General features: G+C 44.2%; 4 protein-coding genes across 6 annotated transcripts in view; 3 read left to right on the top strand and 1 right to left on the bottom strand.

Annotated features, from left to right (window-relative positions):
* Positions 1-4,033, top strand: part of qsm (Zona pelucida superfamily protein qsm) — a 31,218-nt gene extending 27,185 nt beyond the window's left edge. For both annotated transcript variants that reach the window (XM_011151817.3, XM_019844399.2), the window contains exons 5-8: positions 2,755-2,985; positions 3,109-3,256; positions 3,454-3,592; positions 3,696-4,033. In XM_011151817.3, the coding sequence (XP_011150119.1) occupies positions 2,755-2,985; positions 3,109-3,256; positions 3,454-3,592; positions 3,696-3,937 (760 nt within the window). In that variant the 3' untranslated portion in view covers positions 3,938-4,033. The remainder of the gene's footprint in view (positions 1-2,754; positions 2,986-3,108; positions 3,257-3,453; positions 3,593-3,695) is intronic.
* A 1,072-nt stretch (positions 4,034-5,105) lies between these two features.
* Positions 5,106-7,842, bottom strand: Mccc2 (methylcrotonyl-CoA carboxylase subunit 2). Its single transcript, XM_011151818.2, has 9 exons — positions 7,614-7,842; positions 7,099-7,352; positions 6,741-7,012; positions 6,505-6,652; positions 5,998-6,413; positions 5,781-5,915; positions 5,575-5,711; positions 5,414-5,499; positions 5,106-5,350 (listed from the first exon to the last, which is right to left on the bottom strand). Exons 1-9 carry the CDS (start codon positions 7,725-7,727, stop codon positions 5,233-5,235), a joined length of 1,680 nt encoding a protein of 559 aa, XP_011150120.1. The 5' UTR covers positions 7,728-7,842; the 3' UTR covers positions 5,106-5,232.
* Positions 7,843-13,668: 5,826 nt separating this feature from the next.
* Positions 13,669-15,739, top strand: LOC105185351 (type-1 angiotensin II receptor-associated protein). 2 transcript variants are annotated; one of them, XM_011144759.3, is made up of 6 exons: positions 13,669-13,956; positions 14,184-14,218; positions 14,318-14,435; positions 14,526-14,595; positions 14,707-14,844; positions 15,183-15,739. In XM_011144759.3, exons 1-6 carry the CDS (start codon positions 13,918-13,920, stop codon positions 15,251-15,253), a joined length of 471 nt encoding a protein of 156 aa, XP_011143061.1. In that variant the 5' UTR covers positions 13,669-13,917; the 3' UTR covers positions 15,254-15,739. The 2 variants fall into 2 exon arrangements, with proteins under 2 accessions (XP_011143061.1, XP_019697952.1); XM_019842393.2 differs by lacking the exon at positions 13,669-13,956 and having other exon boundaries at positions 14,184-14,237.
* Positions 15,740-18,058: 2,319 nt separating this feature from the next.
* LOC112588214 (uncharacterized) overlaps positions 18,059-27,365 on the top strand; it is a 31,588-nt gene continuing 22,281 nt past the window's right edge. Inside the window, exon 1 of the mRNA XM_025297320.1 lies at positions 18,059-18,280. Within this exon, the coding sequence (XP_025153105.1) occupies positions 18,199-18,280 (82 nt within the window). The 5' untranslated portion in view covers positions 18,059-18,198. The remainder of the gene's footprint in view (positions 18,281-27,365) is intronic.

The following is a 27,365-nucleotide window of genomic DNA, read 5'->3' on the forward strand; positions in this document are numbered from 1 at the left end:
GATGATTACGGAACGCGCCGGCCGATCTACATTCGAGCGGGCAAATTGTCTCGGCTGACCTGAATATGCATGCAGAAGCGAGCTAGACAAGCATGAGGGAGCAATCATCGGGGGTTTATAATTTGCAAGCAGCTCGACGTTGATTTATTTGCACAGCGGTGGAATATGCGCGGGCAGACTCGCCTGTTGCAAAACTCGCGACATACAATCCGACCTGCAAGAGCCGATCGGCCTTTCATCCAGACAGACTCTTCCTGCGTTTTGTGACGTCGAAAATTATCTGACGAGTCGCTGATGACGCACGGGGAATATCTCAAGATATCTCGAGATGAAGACACGTGACACTATTTGCAACATCAAAGAGATAACAACAGCCCGCTGAATCTGCTCGACGATGCTCTTCATTACCTTCTATCTAGTTTGACAGAATTTCCAGGGTTAGTGCAGAATCGAAATTTCGACGATGGGGGCTCTTTGGGTATTTCTCAGTCGGGGCGACATCGTCGGCGAGTTCATCGCGAGGAATTTAATAGCGGGACATCCTGTTTATAGCCGAGACACGCTGGTGACATTACGAGAGTCGATTTTACGGCGCTACGTCGGCGACGTCGGCGGCGGAGCGCCGTTGATTCTCTTGGGCAACGGTTCCTTTGCAGATGGTGGAAAAGCCACCATCGGCACGCTCGCACGCGCGATTTTAACGCGTTACGAAGAGGCCAGCGCGGAGAAGAGGCCTGTCGCTAGATCTTACGTACCTCCCTGACTCGCAGCCAACGGATGAAAGTCGCTTCGCGAGTCGACATTCTTCAAGTACCCTCCGGGGACGTGCTCTCGAGAGAACTCGGCGGGAATTTTTATCGCGACCGCCGTCGCCGTCGCCGCGCCGCGCCGCGCCGCGCCGCGCCGCGCCGTGTCGGCCGTCGGCGGTGCTAATTTATTGGCGTTAATCGAACGCACCGCGCGGCGTCGGATCTCGCGCGAATTCCGCGGATTTCGCGCGCACAGAAATCTTTATGGTTGAATTATCACGCGTGTGACGACCGCTCGCCGCAGCTTTCCTCGGACTCGAGCCGCGGAGACGTAAATAAAAAAGTCTCTCCATCAAGAGATCCCGATAACTGTTTCTGCCGGTCGATGTGGAATCTCACAGACTCCCGCGGCTATTGTGCGCCGCGCTTGTCCGCCTCGAGAGGGAGAGAGAGAGAGAGAGAGAGAGAGAGAGAGAGAGAGAGAGAGAGAGAGAGAGAGAGAGAGAGAGAGAGATAAGCTCTTTCTCCGGACGGCCGCGTGCGCCATGGATTTGTGAAAAGCGGAGAAAATTCGCGACGCGAATCGCGACGTGACGCCCGAAGAAGAGACTCTTCGAGCGGATCAACAGGATGGAGTCTTAGAACACTCGCAACGAATTTCTTCCCGTCTTACCTGATACACAATCGCATGTCCCATCGCGGAGATAAGTCGTATAATTACGTAGTTTTTACACCGTTGTATCGTGTATACGAAAGGTCGTCATGCGTCGAAAAGCGATTTAACGAGGCGCGCTAGTGTCTGAGATAATAAAAAAGGAAAGGGAAAAGAAAAGAAAAGGAAACGATATAGAACGAGGGAGAGAGAAGGCGAGACGAGACTAGACGAGAGAGGAAGATGAGAGAGAGAGAGAGAGAGAGAGAGGGGGGGGGGAAGGACGGGAGAAAAAAGGAAAGGAATAAAGAGGAACCATCGAGCAGGATGAGAGCGAGTTGTGTAAAATAATACGAGTCATAGCATAATAATAGCTAATGGTACGCCTTGATACGTTGTTATCTATAAGCGCGCTCGTGTGCGTGCGCCTTTTATTTTAGAACACGACCCGCTCGTTCTACCTGGCTTCTTTCTCCGCCGCCGCCTCCTCCGCCGCCAGCAATTTCACGGTCTACCTATTCTGACAAACATTCGTCTTCATTATTTCGTCTGTCATCGTGAACGATTTCGTTCGGACGATCCGCGTGTCTCCCGTTTCCTTTGCGGTCCAAGGTCGGCGCGGAAGCGGCGGATGAGTCTGCATAAAATTGGAACGCCAACGGAGGCCACCGGCTTTATCTTTTTCTTCTCTCTCCTCTCTCCTCTCTCTCTCTCTCTCTCTCTCTACCCATCCATCGATCTATCCATCTACCCATCTATCTGTCTCGCGAGATTGATTCGCGAGTCCGGTGAATTCGATTCGCGGCTTTTTTCAATAAAGTAGATCGTGTCGCGCAATTTCGCGCGATTTTGCATAAGAGCGTAAAACGGGTCGAGTCTCCCCGCGGAGATAACTGCCGCGATGTTCTTGCGGCTTGGCGCGGCGTGTACAAACTGCCGCGCGATTAGAATTGCATATTTGGAGCCGCGATTCGTTTCGGCACGTTCGATCATCGCGATCGGCCAGATGCTCAGCTTGGTGATTTAATTTCGAAAGGTAGGCGACCGGTGGACCTTGCGGATTACCATTCTGTCAATGTCGGTGTGCACTTGGTCGCGCGCGTTCGGCGAACACGCGGCAATCCAGGCGACATCCACGAGGAGAACGAGTCGCAAAAATCGATGCTGCAGAGAAGCGACAATAGTCTCGATAATTCGGATTCATATCTGATTCTGAATTTATTCTAAATATTAAATTCTCCACGAGATGCGCCTATTTGCCTGTTTCGATATTTGCATATCTTGCAGTATCTGCAGACGTTGCAGATCGAATCCACACAAGTTTTGAGAAACTTGCTTATCTTTGCTCTGCAGGGTGATCGATATAGGCGGTGAGTTTTCCGGAACGGCGCCGGTCCCGATCCTCGGCGTTGGTGTCAGGCAGGGTGGAACCTTGGTGACCGGTGAGCTGAACGTCAGTCCTGGCACGCCGTTGCAGATGGAGATATTCTTGGACAACGATTCAGCGCCGATCTACGGCCTGCTGGTCACTTACATGCTGGTCACCGACACCAAGACGCAGGAGGAAACGATCATTATTAATGGGTAATTGATCGACGACGATGCGGTCGTCGCGGTCGCGCGATTATAGGAATACCTTGATGTTTCACATGGTTGATAATAGACGACGCAATCACTCAACGTGTACGCACACACACACACACACAGGTGCTCCGTCGATCCTTACTTGTTCGAGAACTTCAACACCGTGGACGGCGACTTCCTGACGGCGAAATTCCGCGCTTTCAAGTTCCCGGAGAGCACCTACGTCCAGTTCCGCGGTACCGTTAATGTCTGCCTGGATAAATGCCAAGGGGTATGCTTCACTCTTTCGCATCTAGCGCGTACGCGCGGGCTTACATTAGCGCGATTATTAAACCGGTGGCTTTAGCTCCATTTGCACGTTGGTCGTTATGTCCTTTATTTTACTGCTTCGCTCTGTCGGACGCTAATGCCGCCTCGACTGATGTTCCTCGACGAGTCTATTAAGACATGTTTGTACACGTGCTTCAGATCGAATGCAGCAACGGCCAAATCGGTTTCGGCAGAAAAAGAAGAGCCATTGAGATGTCGGACAAGAACAAATTGTTCGAGGTAACCATGTCGACGTTCATCAGGGTCGATTCCGCGGACGACGTCATGATCGATCAAGGTAAGTCGCTTCATCCCGCCAAGTGAGCGATCGTTTGAATAATTACCGCGCATTCGTCACGCTTATGGCGTCTCTTACGACGTTTCGTATCGTGTGTTGTCAGTGCTTTCGGAGTTCATCAGGAAGGGAAAGAACAGGACGAAGGAGAGGGCGGTGATCGCCGTTGAAGTTCGAGAACAGTCCGGCCCGACGACGATTAGGACACACGAGCGATCCTTTCTCGCGGAGGAGATCAAAGAGCAGTTCAAGTACAAGGTCACCGAGGTGGTACTCAATCGTTCCTCGTGTAGTACGCTGAACTGGAGTCTCTTCTTGTTCGTCCTTTGCTTTTACAAATTCCTGTAGGAGACAAGATTTTTAAGTTTCCGGACAAGTAATTGCTAACTGTAAATAAGACGCAGCCCTGAGGTACGTTAAAAGCGCGGGGGGGGGGGGGAGGATGGTCGGATGTGTCGTTCCCGAGAGAGAACGATATTTTACATTTTCTCACCGATGAGAGGAATTTCGATCACGATATAGGCGGATCATCGGTTGTGTCTCTCTCTCTCTCTCTCTCTCTCTCTCTCTTTCTTTCTCTATTTCATACGCATACGCGCACAACACACGGGTGATCATTGACGGTATATAGTCAAAATACACCTGGAAGAGCATTGGAAGGAGAATTTGACTTGTAACGCGCTTCAAAATAGCTTGATTCTTGTCTTCGAAGAGTAATTCGACTTTAAACTTGCCGATATCACATCCACGCACTTAGTGCGCGATGTTATTAAGATACGTAAAACGAATGAGAATCGAAGAAAATCGGGACGTCTTTGGTTCCGACTTTGGGAAAAATGGAGAAAAGCGAATTAACTATCTTGGCGCTAACACACAGTAAGCAGTAACACATACTCATAAGATTTCTCCGCTCTGCGACCGCCGAATTTTCAGTCGCTCATGACGTTTCCGTCCTTTAGATTTATTACATTTCCTCTTTTTATTGTATGTGACGCGTATCGCGAATAACTGCCGTATCCCCTCAATGGAATAGCTGCCAAACGAAAATTGGCCTTTGCGAGCGGAGAAAGCCGAAGACCTAGTCGTGCGACGAGGTGTAATATTGCAATGTGACTTAATTAATTAATTAATTACTAAGTAATTATTAATTGAGTATCCGTAATCTCAGTCTATAATGATTACGTTAAATAAATGTAAAGTAATTAAATAAAACGACAGCAGACGCGGCAGAACGTTTTCTTTTTCCATCACAATTGTCTCGCTTAACAGCCTAACTTTTAAATTTGTTATCTGCAGTATCTGCCGAAATGTAAATGCTCTACAGGCTACATTAGCAAGAACAAATAACAGACCTCCGTATGGTAAGGAAAGTCTAATTAAAAGGAAATGTAAGACTGTGGACATTTTGCAACGCTGACTCATTCTCTATAGTATGTGATATGCAATATATAACAATGCAAAATATATATTTGGAATGTATATATATATATATATATAGCGATGATCTAAAAAAATATCATTATTACAAAATAACAATTGATTTGATTGACTTCAATATAAAAATATTATACAAAATTTAATAATAAGTGGCACTTTTGAGATTGCATCCGTACGTGTTTTGAGACGTACGGTCTTTTACTCGATTACATTCGGAAAATTCCGAATTTAGTGTCGGGTATAGGTGCGTTTAGACTTGCGGACAAACTCAAACCGAGGGCAACTCGCGTGTCAGCAGGATCAATCACACCATCGTCCCAAAGCCTATAAAAGAATATGTTGGAATATTTTTATGTAAAAGTAGATTTACCTAGTGCGAAAATCTACCTAGCACTAGAATAGTACGGATTGCCTTCCTCTTCGAATTGTTTTATGATGGGATTTTTTATGTTGTCTTCCTGCTCCTGAGTCCACTGCAAAATTGAAAAGTACATTGGTTTTATACTAAATTTGGTTGTATACTAACAACATGAACAATCGAGCCATACCGTTTTGCCTTCCTTTATACTTTGTTCTTTTGCAATTTGTGCTAATACACCAGCCGCCTGTTCACCTCCCATCACCGATATTCTAGCGTTCGGCCAGGAGTAAAGAAATCGTGGGGAATAAGACCGGCCACACATTCCTTTGATACAAAATCAAATAACTTCAACCTTTTTCGAGAATAAAATATCAAGATAGCAAAACAAAATACCGTAGTTTCCAGCTCCGTAGGAGCCGCCTATTATTACTGTCATTTTCGGCACTTGAGCACAGGCCACAGCTGTTACCATTTTTGCACCATTCTTCGCGATACCTCCTAATTCTGCATCCCTACCCACCATAAATCCTATATCGATAATTTCATATGATTGCATATCGCATTACGGAAATCAGAGAGGAATAATGTACGACTAATTTTATAATCGTACCTGTGATATTTTGTAGAAACACGAGAGGAATTTTTCTTTGTGAGCACAACTGTATAAAATGAGTCCCCTTTAAAGCACTCTCGGAGAACAAGACACCGTTGTTCGCGAGTATGCCTACGGGATAACCGTAAATCCTGGCAAATCCTGTGACCAAGGTCTCGCCGTACTGTGCTTTAAATTCGTGGAATTTAGATCCGTCTACGATTCTCGCAATGACTTCCTTCACATCGAACGGGCGTTTCAGATTTGTTCCGACGATTCCGTATATCTCATCAACAGCGTGCAGAGGTGCCTCTATATTTTTACTGATTTTTACGTCCATAGGCGGATTCAAGTTTAAATTTTTTACAACTCGACGTGCTAAGTGTAAGGCATGCGTATCGTCTATTGCATAATGGTCGGTGACGCCGGATACCCTGAAATTTAAAAACTATAAATGGGTACTAATTTATAATATATAATCTGCACTTATTATGCACCAATATAATAGCAATTTAAGATAATTACCGACAGTGAAGAGCAGCACCACCTAAGTCTTCCGCCGAAACCTCTTCGCCAGTCGAAGCTTTTACCAATGGAGGACCAGCCAGAAATATCGTACCTTGATTGCCAACAATAATGTTTTCATCTGACATAGCAGGAACATATGCACCACCTACAAAATCATAATACAAGAGATATAAATATCTACAAGTGAAATATACATTGGAAAAAATTGATAAATATATAGAATTATAACAAACCTGCTGTGCAACTTCCTAAAACCACTGAAATCTGCGCTATTCCTTTGGCACTCATATTTGCTTGATTGTAAAAAGATCTACCAAAATGCATTTTGTCAGAGAATACATCAGCTTGCCTAAGCAAATTTGCACCTCCGCTATCGACTAGATATATGCAAGATAATCTATTTTCTTCTGCAATCTCTTGAGCTCGTAAATATTTCTTGACCGTAATAGGATAGAAAGTACCAGCTTTTACTGTAGTATCATTTGTTATTATCATACATTCAATACTGTAAAGTAAGATCTCTGATAAAGAAAAGATGCTATGAGGAGAATTGTAATATATATTTTAATATCCTTACAAATAACAAATTACCCTTCTACTCTGCCAATACCGGTAATAATTCCACCAGCTGGTACTTCTTCTTTATCATACATCTTATATCCAGCCAACTGAGAAAGCTCTAGAAAAGGTGAATTTCTATCTAACAGAGTGTTCACTCTTTCACGGGGTAAAAGCTTTCCTCTGCTTACATGCCTTTCCCTAGCTTTCTGGCTTCCGCCTTCAACTATCTTTTCCACGGTAGTTTTCAATTGATCAACAAGAGTTTTCATCTGTGCATAATTCTCCTATAATTTTAAACATATTTATGTGCTCAGAACATTAATAAACAACCAGTAGGTTATATTTATATCCTAAAATATGTTTAAAGAAATTTATAACTTATATAAACTATATTTATAACAATATCAGATACTGAACAACATCTGACTTGGCTTTATATATAATTTCTTTATAATCCAAGTTTTCTTTTTCTTCACTCTTTGAAAAAACGGTAATATATAAAAATTACACAAGCATAGTGGATTTACAAAAGTACACTTTCTAACCTGATAAACTGTTGAACTGGTATCGGGTGCAGTACCAATAACAGAGGCCTCTTCGTGATAAAATCTTACAAAGGGCCGAAAATGTCTCAGTATGTGACGACTTGTGTGTAACATTGTTTATAAATGATTTTAACTAATATAACAAAATACAATGAGGAATGGTCGACAATCGACAGCAGCTGATAACAATGAAAACGTGTTCCTCCGCGAGCATCTGTGACTTTGTACTATAGCATACATTAAGGGCTGTTATACATGAAGTTAAGTATTAAAGCATGGTGCAAAAGCAGAGAGAAGAATGAAAGCGGCCACCGGCCGTATTTCGGGGGATACGGCTAGGCGCATTTTAGATACGCCATCTGACCAAAATGCGCCTAAACTACGTCCGCTAGGAGCACTTTCACGGTGATAAAAGTAAAATGCGCCTAGGTTCGTGTCCGTACTACTTCCATGCAATGGATAGTAGATTAGAAAAAGACAGACGACAGACAATCGTTCCGTCTTTGTCTCACTACTGAGCGGTGCGCGGCAGTAAACACGAGGCGAGGTAGCGGCGATCTTATCGCTAAGCGAACATCTCTCCGCTTTTCTTTCATCTTTCACGCTCCAGAGACATCAAAAGACGCGGTAGCGTCTCGTGTCAAGGGAACGTGCGAAGCGAGGAATTATTTTTCACGCACGCGAGGTAGCACATGGGAGACTAGACGAGCGTCGACATATTATCTGTTTCTTTCCCGCTCGTCTAGCTTATTGACTGCGTGAGTCGCGAGATTTTTCTCGCTACTCCTATACCTCCCTCTTTCTCTCTCTCTCTCTCACTCGTTCTTTCTCTCTCTCGCGCACTTGTTCGCTCTTCCTCTCTTCTCGTGTTCTTACGGCTTGGTTAAATATATAATATAATTACATGACAATATATATATATAAATAAATGACACATATATAGTGTATATGTATATAAAGAATATTTAGCATTAATGCACAAATAAAGAAGAGAATTATAATGAGACGAAAAGTTAATAGAAATCCACTCTTAGCCAATATATACATCTTTTAAAAATGATTTGTTATTAAAGTATATGACAGAATAATTTATTTATGCTAATAAATTTAAATTAAAAATTAAATGAAATGTTATTTGTTTTGTAAAAGATATTCCATTGTTACATTTTTCTTTTCGTAGCAAAAATAAATTTAGTCTAGTAAAAGAAGAAATTAGTTTTATTATCATATTTCAATTACGACTTTATTATTTAATTTTACGAATAGATAACGTGCATATTGTTGCTCAACGGAAACCGCGAGAAAATGGTGATCTCCGTCAAAAAATAAATGCAAACTTTTTAATAATATAATAATTTTTTTACGTAAGTGTTTGTTTTTATAGTATAACCTGTTGAATTTTATTAATTATTAATTCAGCATGTTATAGTATAAAAAATATATTTTAATATAAAAATTAATGTAATATTAATTGTTTGCATTTGCAAGAAATATGGATAGAACAGGATAGGTTGCAATGATACATAGGAAGAAAAAAGATAGATGGATAGATAGATAGATATAGAGATAGATATAGATGGATAAATAGATAGACAGATCGATGGATAGATAGATAAATAGATAGATGGATAGATAGATATAGAGAAATAGATAGATAGATAGTTAGATAGTATAGAAAAAAAGATAAATAGAAATATAATTATCATTATTATTATTATTAATGTTTTCAGTTTCAAGAGAACATTCGCTTAAACGTAAGTCTTACTTAGGTCCAGTTACGAGTGTTAACACTCGTAAAGTCAGCCGAGTTTTAAACATCTCGTAGAAACAAGTGCTTCAACTCATCAATATAAATGTAGAGGAAAGTAATCGAAACAGCCAAAAACCTCCTACAGAAAGGAAGAGATTTGAGCATAAATTCATATTCAGTAGCTTCGAGACATTAAGTCAATTAGACATTCCATGTTAATGTCAGTTGCATATTAAATAATAATCATTCATTGTTAATCTCTTTTCTGCTTCGCATTTATTTTCGAGCTTTTTGCATTATGTTTCAAATCAGCATGTTAATCTTTGACTTGCGAAAGGAATTGTTCAATTAACAATTGAAACTTAGAGAATGTAATGAAAGGCCATATATCATTGATAATTGATATGAGCAATTTCAATCGGTTCAATCGAAGAGCGTTCCGTTGTGTAGGTTACAATTGGTTATATAGATAATATTTATAATCGTAACATCGTGAAAGATGCCGATGATTGAAAAACGCTAAGATTTAGTTTCATAATTTATTTTAACCGGAGTTTAAGACTTATTGAGACAAACTTGCATAGTCATATTGTTCATATGCATAACTGAAGTAGAACAAATAATTATATAAAAGTGAAGATGATGTCAAAATTAAGTTAAAATAATTTTGACGTTATCTTGACCTTTGATGATTATTTGTTCTAGAGAAGGAAACAGATTAATTAAATGTAAAATATGTCTAATATAAAAGGCACGCTTGTACGGATTATGATTGGTTGATTTCCTTGTGCACATCAATGATGCGATTATGTAATTTTGTTGAGATAGGCTTTTAAAGAGTTGTCTTATTGAACCCGACAAAAAATACGTATATTTCGTTAATTTTTTTTGCGGAAGCGAAAAAGATCACATGATTAAAAGATTACGGGTTTTGAGAGTTTGCTTAATGATGTTTGAAGAATATATATACATTTTTCTACAAGTATGTAAGTTTAAAAATATATAAAATATTGCAGTAAAAGCAAAGAGGTTGCAAATAGACGATCCCAAGGAATTTCTAAATGTGTGTGATTTAATTTTACACAATTATTTAAAGTAGCTTTTTATTTTCTATAAGTATAGCTATCGTCTGAACTACAATCGGAACACAAATAATAACATGGTAGCATTTAGAACAAAAATCGTCTATTTCTGGCCTCTCGGTAAAGTTTAATAAAAAATATTAATTATTAATGAATTTGGTTAATTTTAGTTAAAACGATAAAGAGAAGTCTATTTTATAATGCTGCCAAGTTGCAAGTCAATTGGTCAAATAGTTATTGAGATATCGTGCGCACCGTGGAACCTCCTTGCTTTCACTGCAATATTTTTCATATTTTTAATCTTATATGTAGAAATTTATATACATTCTTTACAAACATCACATTAAACAAACGCTCGAAACAAAAATCCTGTAATCTTAAAGAAACAGGATATTAATCTAAAAAATAGAAACGATCAGAAATAACCGCTCGGTACTTCTAATATTAACGAATTATATTCCGGTTAAAATAATATAAATCGTATAATATATTCCGGTTAATATAATATAAGTCGTATAATATATTCCGGTTAATATAATATAAGTCGTGAAACTGAACTTAAGTAAGACTTACGTTTAAGCGAATGTTCTCTTGAAACTTGTTTGCGATCCGTCCAAGGCGCCGCTCTTTGTGTCGACAAAATCGAGGATTCTCGATATCACGAGACATCCTGCATGACTCGCACGTGAGAACGCCGTGCATGTTTGCTAACGAGCACCGCGTTGTTATTGTCACGTTTGGTCCGCATGTGACCGCCAAATATGGTCGCGTTTTCGACAAGAGCGGTTACCAATCTTCTCCGAGCGACGGAAAAAACTAAAAACAATGTAAGATCGAAGTGACGAACGTTTTTCGGCTCCTCGCTTCGAACAGAATCTTTCTTCAAGCGAAACCGCTCGCAAGTATTTTTACAACTCGTTTCGCTCCGTTGTTCGTTCGGTTATCGAATTCGCTGCCCGACCGCTCCGGTCGGACCTCATCAGACGAACTACGAGTGCGGCCTCAACGCATTGCGATTCGAGCGGACGCGCTTCATACGATCAATCGACCAGAATTGTCAAAGTTTATTTTGTATTATTTTATATAATAAAACTGGGATCGTGTTCGAGTGGTGCTCGCGCTTGAACTGGCGAGCATTGGCCTCCCAGCGCCTCGACGAACGTCGACGCTTATTCGGAAGGAAACGGAGGACCGATCCCACGAGAAACCAAAGCGACGATCATCTTCCTTTCACGACCAACCCCGCGCTCATTGCTGAGCCGTCCCGGCCTCTTGTTCGCTTCGCCAAGGAGCGAACAAAACTGAAAACATTAATAATAATAATAATGATAATTATATTTCTATTTATCTTTTTTTCTATACTATCTAACTATCTATCTATCTATTTCTCTATATCTATCTATCCATCTATCTATTTATCTATCTATCCATCGATCTGTCTATCTATTTATCCATCTATATCTATCTCTATATCTATCTATCTATCTATTTATCCATCTATCTTTTTTCTTCCTATGTATCATTGCAACCTATCCTGTTCTATCCATATTTCTTGCAAATGCAAACAATTAATATTACATTAATTTTTATATTAAAATATATTTTTTATACTATAACATGCTGAATTAATAATTAATAAAATTCAACAGGTTATACTATAAAAACAAACACTTACGTAAAAAAATTATTATATTATTAAAAAGTTTGCATTTATTTTTTGACGGAGATCACCATTTTCTCGCGGTTTCCGTTGAGCAACAATATGCACGTTATCTATTCGTAAAATTAAATAATAAAGTCGTAATTGAAATATGATAATAAAACTAATTTCTTCTTTTACTAGACTAAATTTATTTTTGCTACGAAAAGAAAAATGTAACAATGGAATATCTTTTACAAAACAAATAACATTTCATTTAATTTTTAATTTAAATTTATTAGCATAAATAAATTATTCTGTCATATACTTTAATAACAAATCATTTTTAAAAGATGTATATATTGGCTAAGAGTGGATTTCTATTAACTTTTCGTCTCATTATAATTCTCTTCTTTATTTGTGCATTAATGCTAAATATTTTTTATATACATATACACTATATATATGTGTCATTTATTTATATATATACACATATATATATATATATTCTCATGTAATTAATATATTTAATCAAGCCGTAAGAACACGAGAAGAGAGGAAGAGCGAGCAAGTGCGCGAGAGAGAGAAAGAACGAGCGAGAGAGAGAGAGAAAGAGCGAGGTATAGGAGTAGCGAGAAAAATTTCGCGGCTCACGCAGTCAATAAGCTAGACGAGCGGGAAAGAAACAGATAATATGTCGACGCACGTCTAGTTTCCAATGTGCTACCTCGCGTGCGTGAAAAATAATTCCTCGCTTCGCATGTTCCCTTGACACGAGACGCTACCGCGTCTTTTGATGTCTCTGGAAAGATGAAAGAAAAGCGGAGAGATGTTCGCTTAGCGATAAGATCGCCGCTACCTCGCCTCGTGTTTACTGCCGCGCACCGCTCAGTAGTGAGACAAAGACGGAACGATTGTCTGTCGTCTGTCTTTTTCTAATCTACTATCCATTGCATGGAAGTAGTACGGACACGAACCTAGGCGCATTTTACTTTTATCACCGCGAAAGTGCGCCTAGCGGACGTAGTTTAGGCGTATTTTGGTCAGATGGCGCATCTAAAATGCGCCTAGCCGTATCCCCCGAAATACGGCCGGTGGCCGCTCTCATTCTTCTCTCTGGCAAAAGTATAACATAAACACAATGTTAAATGGTCTGTCCTTTTTAGCTGCACTGCGGAACTAGTGCAATAAGTTAGAATGAGACAACTATATTTTTTTTCACTTTAACTTATTGCATCAGTTCAATAGTGCAACTAAAAAGAACGGACCAATTACATTTCGTAAAACATATTTACTGGATTGTAAAAAAATATAATTTTTTGATTATCGTTTAACATTTGCTATGTTTCCTTCATCTTCTATTATCTTTTAATATGGTTTTCTTTTCCACAGAGAGAATTCGCATAGTTTCCAAAGCGTTGAAGCATTTGGAACGATTAGAATATGTTGTTCGAGTGTGGTACATATAGATTCATTAAAGGTGAATTCACAAACATTAAGCCTTGTTTAAAAGAATAGATTAAACATGTGTTATATATATCAATAAATATGATAACGATATTGATTGGACAGTTGCGAGGTTAGTTTCTAATTTTATGACAGTTTGGTGGGACTGAGTCAGATGGCAGCAAACGTAAAAGGCGCTGTTACACAGCTGACGGACGTAATATACGTGCTTCGTGTGTTGTCGAATTAAAGTTATAGGCGGAGAAAGATTAGATAGTGATCCTGTCAGCCAGATCCTGTCAGCCAGAGATATCTTGTAATCGCGTTTCATTTAATCAACCATTGCTTTATCATTATTAGTACTGTAGGTATTGTCACGCAATCAAAATGCCTAATATAACCAATTTATCTCATCTTTCCTTGAAGGTATGTAAATGAAGTATTAATCTCCTACTAACGTCATTCTGCCATACACACTATGTCACTAGTCTACACCATAAATATTTTATTTGTGTAATTAAGTAGATTTACGCCTTGTAAATCTATCGCGAACATTTTCTTTATTCATTGAATTTATATATAAATAAATCAATTTTTAATTAACTTTTCGAATTGTGATGGTATCTTTTATTAATTTAATTAAACTCTTCTAGGTCATATTCACAATTCACCTGGTACTTGTAACATGGTAAGAACAACTGATGATGGTAAAATGGATTTAGAATTTGTATTTCCTGAACATAAATTATAATTTTTAATATAACTGTAAAGAGATAATACTTTACAGGGGAATGCAGGGAAGAAGAGATTGGTGTCCAAAATCTATAATGTTCTACAATTTGCTATTTTTTATTTGTATACTGTGGGCTATTCATAATACGGAATCAGATGAACCACTTCAATTTGTAAGTTATCCAATATATGGAGACAATCAAAAACTTATTAAAATTATTAAAATTATTTTGAACTATCTATTGTAATAATATCTTTTATAGGCTCTTTTCATAAATGTGTTTGCTATATTCTTTGATGTGATCACTTTATCAGTTTACTATCCAACATATGGTAAATATGTATTTCCCTTATAATTTTTCTTAAATAAGAAAAAAGAATAAAATGGAATATAACATATAATTTAATGATTTGCTATATCTGTCTATTTGTACCAATTTGCAGATCCATTTGATACGTTCAGTGCATCTTTTCTAATCATAAATTTGATTGCCCGTCCTATCACGAGTATATATCTGCTACGAATAGGTCAAGGAAGAGGTGGTTCTTTAGCCACAGTATTTGCACCGAGTCCTGCCATGGGTCAGTAAATCACTGGATATCTACACTTCATCACATCTACGCTTTGTAGTACATTGCTTCTTCAAGATCTGATTTATTAAGTATGTGTGTGTGTGTGCAGTAGTTTCATGCTTTAATGTGAATTATTTTGGCTATTTGATAATCAAACGACCATATGTTAGTTATCTAGGTTTCTGTGTATCCAGCCATGTAGCCAGTCTTTTCTCAAGATCGGTGCTTTTGGCCTGAATTTATGTAGCATGAAATTCTAGCATTTTGTGTATCAATTTCATCAGCATCATAGTTAGTTTTTGTTATGCAAATTAAAATATATATTAATTTATCTGAATCACTTACAGGTTTTGGCCGGCAGGATTATGAGGAGATATCTCATCCTGTTCCACAAAATGCTGACTTTGATGGAGTTTAAGAGTTGATCCTGAATATGGCTGATGAAGAGTAACGATTCTAAATATGCATCCGTATAATATACATCTCTGTAACATATTTTAAATAGCGTTTCGTAAGATTATTTATTAATTATATGAACTTAAACATTACAATATTACATATGATAAAATGAAATTATATTTTTATTGATTAATGTTAAATATCTATATTTTGGTTGAAGCGACCTAATTTATATATATTTTCGTATGTTACCTCGACAGAGTCACATATATATATATAATAATGTTACAAAGGCATAAGCTACTTTAATCAAATAAGAATGTTTGAATCGTACTGCTTCAATCGTCTATTTAGTCATTAGTTAATTAACCGAGCCTTACGATTCGAATCTCAAGAAAGTTTTACGTAGCTCGATATATGTGTACCTAACATTTGTAAAATATTCAGAATCTATATCTATATACAAGTATGTTTCTATATTTGTGAATAAAATATTTTCTAGTGACACGCACATACGCACCTTGTCATTGTGGAAATGCTATTCCAGTGGAAAAGTTGTTCTTCGCGATCATATCGGAAAACCGTTATGGCCGTGCTACGTGAATCTCAAAGCGAAAGTCAGTCAAGCTGACGCGACTTGTCAGCTTGACGATTCACAACGACAGTAGCATATCGCGTACTTGCTCGTGTCTAAAACCCGCGCTAAAACGACCGCTCGTCACTTGTTCGCGCACGAAATTTATTTTCGATATTATTATAGTCTCATTTTATAGTCGAAAAGATACGAAGAATGCATCGCGATTGCGACTCAAACTACGCTAAGCTGCATTCAAACAATCAGGCGATACTCGTGATTGGTGGATTGTAGCAGCAATCATTCAAATAGTCGGTGTAGAGATAGTCGTGCGTGATCATTAATGATTCTTTATTGACATTGTCTATTGCAATATTTGCCACATTAAGTCCATCTTAGACACCGTTTGTATCTTGGATTTTAAAATTTTTGGTATATAAATTGTTGGTTGTTTTTTCCAACCTGCACTCTGTTACACCTTCTGTACGTGGAGTAGATACTTTGAAAAGCGCGATCTCAGTCGGTTAGACGAGACGGGTCGTGGCGCGTAACGTTGGTTAGACCGTCCTCCATCTCGATTTCGGTGCGATTTCGGTTAATCTGAAGTAAATTTCGTATTCGTATCGTCGTATCGTCGGGAGTGCCGAAAGTAATAATCGCGCGTTTCCCGCGTAAGGATATCGCCGGATGGCCGCCGAAAATGTATATATTTCAGAACGGGCCGTTGCGGATGCCAGGTGAAACACACTGCTCTATGCGCCCATTGCGCGATGGTCTCGACATCACCAAGTCGCTGTGTTTTATATTTCGGGCTCGGTCTCAAAAAGAAAGAGTCTCAAGCAGGCATTATCGCTGGAAATGCCAACGGTAAGTTTCGCGTGCCTATCATAGCGAAACATGGCTAGGCAAGATTCCAATAAAGTACTCTGTAACGGTCGCAACGATTTGCCAGGAGTGTACCGAGTGAAGTGTTGCGCGTATCGTGATATTTCGAGAAACTCAATCGTCGCGAGTCTACTCGGTTATGGAATGGGTCGTAGTGCGACAGTTCGTGTTAGAAGATAGAAGCTCTGCGAGTCTAGTTAAACGAAGATGAATCTCGTTCGCGGGTTATCCTCGTCAGTAGTACCAAAAATGCTCGTCTCACGCGCTCGTCGTGACGAAGCCTCGTTAGACAGCCATCTAAAATGAGTACCAGCGCGAATCCGACTGTACGACAATGCCGAGTGAAATGTCGCCCGATCGTCACGTCATGGTGGAACGTTCAAACGCAGTTCAAACGGCGACATTTCATGTTGCCGATCAATCGAAGGAATCTCGCGCGACCGAATGCCGTGAGAAGTGCCGAAAGTGAGTATCGTGCGTTTGTCGTGATGAATCGTCGTTCAATGTACACGACGACAAGTGTGCACTTCGCGGAACGGTCAATCGGTAATCGAATGAGATAGCATGCGATCCTCACGCCATTTTATGTCGACAGCTTGTAGTTCAAGCGCGACGTTTCACGTCGCGGAAAATTATCTCGCGTGTGAATTATCATCGGGAGTGTCTGTGTGATAAATCGTCGTATAAACGGATATTTTGAGAAGTAGCCCACCGAGAGAATATCGAGCGAAGCATCTTACGCGAGTCTTGCAAGTTGACAGTCTTAATGAGTACATTTTCAATCTCCAATTCATGAAGAAAGAAACCGGTTAGTAATTAATATAGCAGAGACAATTTTATTGTTACAGCATCATACATTCAGATACATATCAACGCTTTATAATTAAGGTTATTTATGAAATATCGATATAATTGGCCCTTATACACACACACAGCACACAGAGAGAGAGAGAGAGAGAGAGAGAGAGAGAGAGAGAGAGAGAGAGAGAGAGAGAGAGAGAGAGAGAGAGAGAGAGGAAAATCTCAACTTCCTTCGAGTAAAGTACAGATGACGTTAGAAGCTAAAAGATACATTGACGATTAATCTCTCTCATATACATTCGAGACACGACACGCCGGACAATCAAACACAATTCTCCCCACATTACGACGTGCGAAAACATACATATTTTCGACGCGAGAATATCAAAATGAAAACAAAGAGACACACCTAACCGGCAAACCCGCGCTCGGGGCGACTGTTGTGTTTACGGTTTACCGAAGGTCGCGCGCGGCTTAGATTCGCGCTGAATCGAAGATCGCGCGCGTCGGCGGCGGCGCTTCGGTGCGAACGCACGGTGGAGCCACTTGCGTGATATAAGAGCCGCGTCCATGAAGCGGTACACTTCAGTAGTGTGGGTGACCGTAGCGGGAGGAGGGTGGCTCCGCGCGCGGCCGCACCGCGAAACCGTGCCCATTCGCCTCGACCACGAACGTCCACTCGTTTTCACGTCTCGTGCGAAAACATGGCGGCCAGCGACGATGAGCCGATGCATCTCTACGAGGTCTTTCAGAACTGCTTCAATAAGATCGCCAACAAGCAGCCTGGTGAGTGTGCGACGTCCAAGTGCCGTGTCTCTCGCGCATACGAGATATCGCGACCGTGCGCCGTGCGTGGCTCCTGTGGAAAATAAAGCGACGGACATCTCTGTCTCTGTCCCACTCTCTGCCTTCTCCCTCTGGTGTGTCTAGTGTATTACCCGGAGCGGTGTGCGTATATTTAAAGGCCGTGCACGCGTGTTCGCAGAGTGCCCCGAGACGCCAAGAGGTTTGCCGTTCGCGTTTGTCTCTCGCCGTCGTTCGCCTGCGATCGAACGCCTGCGAAGGCACGGCGAGGAGTCGCGCGTTCGACGATCATCTCCGTCGGCCGCCTCGGTTACTCTGCGCCCGCTGTCTGTGTTTTGGTTCGCTTGTCAGTGCCCTGGACAGTGCTGCCCCGTCGACGGCGACGACTAACGCGAGAGCAACGTCTCTGCCTCGTGTTCCCTGTGTTCTCCTCGTTATCCTCGTCGTCGTCGTCGTCGTAGTCGTCGTCGTCGTCGATGTCGACATCGACATCGACATCGACATTGTAGCTGTTGTTGCCACTGTCATTGTTGTCAATGACGTCATCGTCGTCGTCATTGTCATTATTATCATTGTCGTCGTCGTCGTCGTTGTTGACGATTTTCTCTCCGTCGTTGCGTCGTTGCGTCGGCGTCGGCGTCGGCGTCGGCGTCGGCGGGAGAGCTCGCTGCCTGCGTGCACCGTGCTGGAGTACGAATGACATAACCTAGACACGTTTACAGAGACGTCCGCCGCTGTCATGTGCAACAGTGTGGACGATCGAGCGATGGTGTTGCGTGCGTGTGTATGGCCGTGTGCATGCGCGTGTGCGTAGATGTGGCTGGAGAGCGAGTGGACGACGTGTGTATGCGAGGGTGAGCGCCGCGATAGGGAAGCTTGCGCTATAGGGAGAGAAAGACGAACGCCGCCGCGACGTCGCTCTCGTCGATAGATCGCTGCTGGAGAGAGCGATGATCGGCTTGATTTTCCGCTCTCGCGTATGTCTGCACCACGTGCCGTGGCGGCGACGGTACGAAATCGTTAGTGGTTAATCGTTCGGATGTAATGCAAGAGTCCATAAATCGAATCTTTTTTCTCTCTCTTTCTCAAGCCTGTTCTCTCTCTCTCTCTCTCTCGCTCTCTCGCTGTTTCTTTCTCTCTTCGTCTCCCTCTCGGCAGTCAGCCTCCGCGGGCGCCGTTTTTCTTTTATTTCTCGCTTCATACACCTGCCAGAGGAGCAGCCACGGAGCGATGCGCCGTTGCGTGCCGCGAAGTCGTGCGTTACCTCTCGCAAAGAGGTTCTCATTCTCCACGGATTTTCGATCGCCGCGGCACGTGTTAACACAGTTCGAGTTTCAAAGTCCCGCTAGTTTTTGGAGTGTCCCGCTTTCCCTTCACCGCGCGACCGCGGCTCGCACCTTCCGATCGATTAGAATTTTAATTGGGGAACGACCCGATGATACGATGATTAGAATCCACGAGGTTTCTCGACGATCTGCCTCTACGTGTGTCGCATGTGTTTGGGTAACGTGAAATTATCGCCGCGTACTCCGCGGTACGCTTCTCTCTCTCTCTCTCTCTCTCTCTCTCTCTCAGAGCTGCGGTTTGTCTCTAAAGATCCGCGAGATAATTTCTGTGCTAATTATCGCGCGTCGTACCCGACGTACAAAGCGGCTCGAAATTACGATTCAGCGGAGAGCGCGCGCGAGAGAGGTGTATTTGCGCGGCAGTCCGCTGCGGCATAGTTGGTAACTGAGTCTCAAACGTTTGTTTGGTTTGAGACGTTGTTTGTAAGACGACGGTGCTGTGTTAGCCCTCTCGTAGGCTAAGTTCGGCGCAGCCGAGCACAGCTCGGAGACCGCAAAAACGGCCTTTCAGACGGCTCGTCCGAAGCGTTCCCATGTTCCCTTTGAAACGCTGCGGGAGTTGTGTAGGCCGCGGAGCTATTCGGTTAAATATAATTTATATTGCGGCAATGCGTCGCTCATAAAACTTCCTAGAGCGACGAATAAGTCGGCGAGCGGGACCGCGATGTTTCGTGTAGCTCCGAGTTTTCACAGCGACGTTTCTCGAGTTCTATAGGATCCCTCGTCTATATATCCCTCATCTGATCTCTTCCGAAGCGTTGAAAAACGGCCAGCTGTTTACACACGATTAGCCCGATCATCGATCTCTCATCGAGTATCTCGAGATTATTAATCTCGAGTTAATTATTCCGCTCCGTGTCAAATAACACCGCTGAGCCGAGAGAAATGTATGAAACGCATATCGCTCTGCGCGCACTGTCGATACACACGTCGAATCGTCAAATGCTCTCGCTCTCGTGCGTCACGATCGAGCTGGTTCGTTTGAAACATTTAAATGTTTATACCGCGACTCAGATTCGCCGAGTCTTCTTTCCCCATAATTTGATAACTATGAGACAGTGGACGATTCGTTTCGGCCCGTTAATCTCGACGATTGTCGCGTTTCGCGCTGAGGAGTTTATTAAGGCTCGTATTACTTTGCGAGCCGCATTACACGACGGTCGCGAGCCTCCACAATTCACGGTTACTCTATTCGCTATTTTCCAAACAGCTCGGTCCGATCGCAAAACGCAGAGGAGAACTGGCTGATGCGCGAGCTGGACAGAACGAACAGACGAGCGAACAGAAATACAAACCGTAATAGGAGCCAATCTATGTTAGCGATCATCGCCGAGTTATATCTATTGATAATACTTTATGCTTACGGAAATGATTAATCACAGAAATGCGTGAAATGCGATATAAACGACAAATTGTTACCTGTCACATCGTCATTTGTCGTTTGTATAGTTAATGGCGGCACTGCTTCTACGCTGTACTCGAAATCAAGACGCCTAATATAACATCCCTTGCGCTCGATCTCCGAGTGTCCTAGAGTCGAGGGTGCGTCGGTTCAAGTGCAAGGGTATCCGAGAATAGCATCCACCCTACTTACCGAAAATACTTCCGGTGTCCGCTTTTAATCCTTTCTCGTCCGAAGAGGTTCGTTACAGCGAGCCTTCCAGCTTTCTCGCTCGGTGTCTCGCGCGTGATTGCTCCCTATCGGTCGAAAAGTAATTCGTTTTTCGTCCTTTTCTTTTGTATTTTTCCGAATGCTCAGCGTGCCGTAGTAACGAGCTGATGAACGGACTGGAATAGAGGCGGTCGTAACGACCGAATATACATATTTTACAGTCCGCGCGCGCACGCGCGCGCGTTTTCATAATACACCGGCGGCGTCGCGACGTCAAACGGCGACGGGCGGTTTCGGAAATTATTCCGTGTTGCATCTCGCCGCTGGCGGATGATGCATCCTGGAGAATCCATCGGCGAAAGGTAAACATTCGCGGCCGCGTGAAAATAATCTGATTGAAATTACGCGTAATGCGCCGGCGAAAACACAGGTCGAACGTAGCCGGGCGATCGGTTCTAAAATTATCGCACGGTGACTCACGAGTAAATCTACCTGGACGCGCGGAGTTTGTTTCAGGAAGTAGCGAGCACGATAAAATATAGTTTAACAAACACACACCGTGATTCGCGTGTGGCGGCGAATAAGCATCATTCGGCGCGGCGCGGCGCGGCAGATCGAGTGTGCTTCGGTTGCGTTTTCAGATGTGGACTCTGATTTTTTTCTAGCCGACGAATAATTTGCTCGCTAGCATACGCCAGCGAGGAAACGGCCTTTTATCTTACGCGCGTCGAGCGCGGAAGAGAGCGCGCTGTTGCCTCTTGTTAGATTCGCGCGTTACTCGCCGCGCGTGTAGTAAGGTCGACCCTACCGAACGCGCGTTATTCCGCGCGCGAGGTCCGTCGAAACTTTCAGCGGCGTTTTCGAAACTTTGTTCGCGATCGCGAAATATCTCGCGTATCATCGCATACATTGGCTCGCTCGGGCGAGAGGAACATATCCCGGTCGGGATCCGCCGAAGCCCACGGCGCCATTTTCGAAACTCGCCTTCCTCGGAGCGAGAGTTTAAGCGAACGACCATAAACGAGCTCCAGACACAACACTCGTGACTTAGGTCCTCCTCTCTTTTTCTTTCTCCAGCGAACGCGGCTACCTCCGTCTTCCTCTCTTCCCTCCTTCTTTCTCTTTCTCTCTCCGGAGAATTATCGAGGGAGTGTCACCGTGATGCACCTGCCTCTCGCTCTGTCTCTCTCTCTTTCTCCGTTTTTTCTCACTCCCGTATATACACCACCACCACAACCACTACCACCATCGCTTTTTCCTCCTCCTCCTCCTCCTCCTCCTCCTCCTCGGTCTTTTCTTTCTCCGTCTACCGTGCACACGCCTCGCGCGCACGTCTTCGAACTTATAATGGCTCATGTCGAAAACCCACATACTTAAAATATGGAGGGAGGGCGTGCGTCATCTTCCGCCGATGTCGGGAAAATGTACCATCTCGCGACGCCACGCGATCCCAAGATTATCGAAGCCCGTTGGAATTTCTAGTTTCTTCCCACTCGCGAGTCTGACGGATTTTAATAAAAAGGATTAAGGAGCGCGCGTCCCTCGTAAGAAACCGAGAATATCTGTTTTCACAGATGGAACGTGGATCGTGAACATTTTAGTTTCGAGTGCGCATTCTCCCTCTCCCTCCCCCCCCCCCTCTCTCTCTCTCTCTCTCTCTCTCTCTCGTCTCGAGAAAGCGTCCTCTGAAGCTCGTTTTACATAAGAACAATAATATCAATAACAAGTTGCGAGCGGACAAACGCGTGAAGGCAGATAAAGAAACGGGGCGTACGATTATCCGAGATTAAGTCGACTTAATTTCTCCGTGCGAGCCCGCGCGATATATTCCGCGGCGAGGCCCGTCGTTACGTTTATTAATACAGCGGTGAGCGGTGCAACATTGCGTGCGCGTTTACACAAGATGCACACACGGAGGATGATTCTCCGCGAAGGCGATAGCAATATCGCCGGTTATAAATATATTCCGGCGAATTTTATCAGGCGCGTGCGGTTTCCTTGGACGCTTTTCAATCCTCTCTCTCCTTAGGAAAGGCCAAGTCCAGAGTGCGCTCTCACGTATGCACGCACACAAATTAAGGCCGAGCATAATCTACATTTACAGCGGGGGACTCGATGAGCATCTGCTTCTACCCCTCTCGCCCTCGACCCTCCGTTCGTCCGTCGCCCTAAACTCGATCCCTTTCCCCGCCGACGAGCATCCTCCCAACCGCGCATTCTCCCAATCAGGATCATTCCTTCTTCGTCGGTTGTATCGACTTCAGCTCTCTCTCATCCCCCCCTCTCCCCCCTCTCTCTCGCTCGCTCGCTCGCTCACTCATTCTTTCTCTTTCTCTCTCTCTTTCTCGCGTTTTCTTCATCGCCCTCTCTCTCTCTCTCTCTCTCTCTCTCTCTCTCTCTTTCTCTGTGTATATATCTCTTTCTCTCTGTCTCCCTCACGAACGCACGAGCGTACGCACGCAGTGGTGTCGATAGGTCACGCGAATCCCGGGTCGAAGCGACGGCGGCGGCGGCGGCGGCGGCGGTGTTATCTCTCGTTATTATTAATATCGACTTTATCGTAACAAAAATATATAATCGCGTTAGTAATACAGCGAGTTACGAGATTGTTCGAACGCAGGCGTCGTGGAGAATTGTCGTCACCTTGCAAAACTCGCGCACGTTTCTCGCGTGGCCGCGATTGCGAGTACCAAAAGTTCGCGGGCGTGTAAGTACGCGCATTATCGCGATCTTAACGGCGAGCCCGTGGGGTTTCTTTAACGCGTCGAGAGACGTTTCCTTTTTGCGTACGGGGCGGGCGTTATGAGATCTTCACGTGGCGCATATGCAGTCGATCTCTCGTCGTCATTACTTGAGGTAGCCAAGAACAACGGGCGGGGAACAGCGGACGGGGAACAAGGAACAAACGACGGAAAATGGAAGACATTTTAAGGCTTTTTGCGGAAAACACGGGCGCGCACCAGCCGAGAATTCCTGACTAATGCAAGTCTCTCGTTACCGAACCGCGTATACGCCATTCGCCTCGCTCCTGTTATGGTCGATATGAATTTGCCACTGCGTGAAACTCTCACTCTCGAGGTCCTCTCTTTCTCTCTCGCCCTGCGACTCACCCGCTTTCGTTACTTCTCTCTTTGTCTCTCCGTTTCTTTCCGCCGTTCTGTCTCTGTCTCTGTCTCACTCTTTCTCTCCCGCAGTCGTAGTACGTTCGCTTCTCAAAGCTCCTTTCTGTTCATCTCTCTGTTCGTCCCGTCACCTCTCTCTCCCCCCCTCTCCTCTCTCTCTCTCTCTCTCTCTCTCTTTCCTTTTCTCTATCTCTCTCGCCCGTCCTCTCCCGCGTTTCCTCTCCGCAAATTTGCGATGCTCCGCGGAGAAGAGCAAAAGTCCATTAGCCGCGGCGAGAACTGGGTTACAGAAACGAGCTTGCCGTGATAAAAAAGACACCGGATGATTCGCGTATGGCTCTCCTCATACATCGTTCCCGATCACGTACATGAACACCTTACAATTTCGCGTACGTTCGGTACGGCTCGAAGTTTCGTGTATGACTCCTCTAATTTCACGTCGGACACATCTCGACGACGATTGCGAGGCTTTCCTTCTCGATACTCGAATGTGTGGTACGAGGGGGGAGAGAGAGAGAGAGAGAGAGAGAGAGGGGAAAGAATAAATCGTAGCCCAAGAGTGACAGTGGGCGAAAAAATAAAAAGAAGCATCGTCTTTGAAAATCTGTTCGGCGCGATGTATCGAACAGCGCCGCGTCCTCCGCGAGGACAAATACCTATCGTCCTCCTAGAGAGTCGCGTCTCTTACCAGCCTGACTGAAAGCACCACCCTACAAGGAGCACCATATCCTGGTATCCCCTTGCTTCATTGGCGCAGGCATGACTGTTCTCAACTATGTTTCACCGTCGCGTCCGGCGAGATATCGTCGTATAACGTAAATATATCTCGTAGCGTTTAATCCTCCGTGTGTCCGATGTCTCGATCACGCACGTGTAGGTAGACCGAAGTCGGCGATTCTAATTATACATTTTATCCGACACCTGTTTCGCACTATTGGCGGTTACTGCAAACTTCCGTGTAAATTCTCGCGCGAATTTTTACAACACCGTCCATGTCAGTCGATTGCACAGTCGTTGGTTGCGACAAAGTCAAGGACGGTAAGAAGAGTTTTGGAAGAAACGTTATCGAGATCCGTATTCGCTTACCGTCCGTAACCGTAAAAATTGCGACTGCTCCTCTCTTCTCACTCTATCTTTCATGCGCATTATCTCTCGTACCTTTTCATACGTCGTTACTCGGAAGCGCGTCGTCTACCACATGTACCTCGGATGACGACAAAAATCCGAAGGAAGGAGGTGGTGCGATGCCACCTGTGAAGTACCGACGGGCACGTGCAATTCGAGAGAGAAAGAGAGAGGAGAATCTGACCGCGTCCACGTGTGCACGCACGCACGCACGCATGCACGTATGCGCGAAACGCGTACGCACCCGTGCATTTTCGGCGAGTGACAACGGCGGCGGCGGCGGCGACGACGACGGCGGTGGTGGCAGCGACGGCGGCGGCACCGACTCTCCCTCATCCTCTCCCCATCCCCTGTGCCACGTTCGAAATAGACATCTGGCCAGATTTCGTTAAGTCTGGCCCACATGCAGCGGTGGTGCGTACGTGCACGCACGTTGTACGCGACCGTGTATGCGTGCACGACGCGCGCGTCCACGCGACCGGGGCTCGAACAAATGTGCACTCGGCTCTCTCCTGGCGCCCGGCTTCGAAAAAGGGGCTCCGATTTTTTGGCAGGTGCCACTGTCCTCGAGCGCGCGACGTCACCTTCTGACGTTCAATGGCCCGCGCGCGAATCACGAAATCCGAAGGAATGTCGTTTCTAATTGGGTAAATAGTTGATTGCGAGGCGTATCCGTCCGAGAGAGGAACGCTCTCGACGGAACGTGGCTCGAGCACATACACACACACACACACACATAGATACTCCTTCTCTTTCTTTCTCCCTCTCTCTCTCTCTCTCTCTCTCTCTCTCTTTTTATCTTCAATGTCTCGAGATGCCATTCTATGTGTACCGCTTACCAAAATTAATATTCCCCGTTGCGCTACATCTCATCGAGAGATTTTCGTTACCGGGAACTAGCGAAGACCGCGAAACGACGACGACGACGACGACGACGACGACGACGACGACGACGACTCGAGAGTCGAGTTAGTTCGGCGAGTCGCGCCGTGAACGAGCAGTTGTCGCGCAGCCTGCCGTGGAATTTTCCTTCCGTTCCATCGAACTTGGTCCCGCGACGCTTAACAAACAGAGGGAATTTCGCGCCACGCGGCCCGAGTTCCTCGCCCCGAGTTTTATCGGGCTCCTCGCGCCGCGACATCGCGTAAGCAAAAATGGCGTCGGAAGTGCCGTGAGATCACCTGTTGAATGTACTCCCCGGAGGGCGACCACCAAGATTCGCCTCCTCCTGCCTTCGGACCTACGTTCTCGTTGTCCTGCCGTGCCGCCGTTCGTCGTGAAGCCGTGTGAATGAACACGCGTGTCAAGAGCGTCGCGTAGAGAGCGTCGCCGGTGAGTGCGAGCGAGACCAGGAGAAACCGGAACACGTGTATGCCACGTGCCGACGGCGGCACGCGCGCGCACGCACTCTGGCCACTTTGGATTTTCTCTCTCTCCCCTTTCGCTCGCTCTCTCTCTCTCTCTCTCTCTCACTCTCTATGTGTGTGTGTGTGTGTGTGTGTGTCGTTTTTCTTTTCTTTTTATACGCACGATTTTGCGCGCACGCCTCCCCCGTTTTCACCGATCCCGGCGGAATCGACGCGCGCGACGACGTACTTTTACTCGGCGCGAATCGCCACGAGCGACGATCTCTTTGCCGATCTCTTCTCCTCTTCGGTCCAGGATTCCGTGCGACACACGGGAATGTTAAGGAGCCGTGTGCGCACCTACCAATGGGCGCGCGAGAGATAAACGTCGCAATGTGCAACGCTTACCAACGAGCGTGATGCAACTCGCGTTTAACTTACATTCTCGAATACTTGAATTAAATCCGAGCGTTCGACGTGAAACTGGAAATCGTAACGGACGACCTCGTAATCGCC

Source organism: Harpegnathos saltator, unplaced genomic scaffold (assembly GCF_003227715.2).
Source record: "Harpegnathos saltator strain DR-91 unplaced genomic scaffold, Hsal_v8.6 scaffold174, whole genome shotgun sequence".
Lineage (NCBI taxonomy): Eukaryota > Metazoa > Arthropoda > Insecta > Hymenoptera > Formicidae > Harpegnathos > Harpegnathos saltator.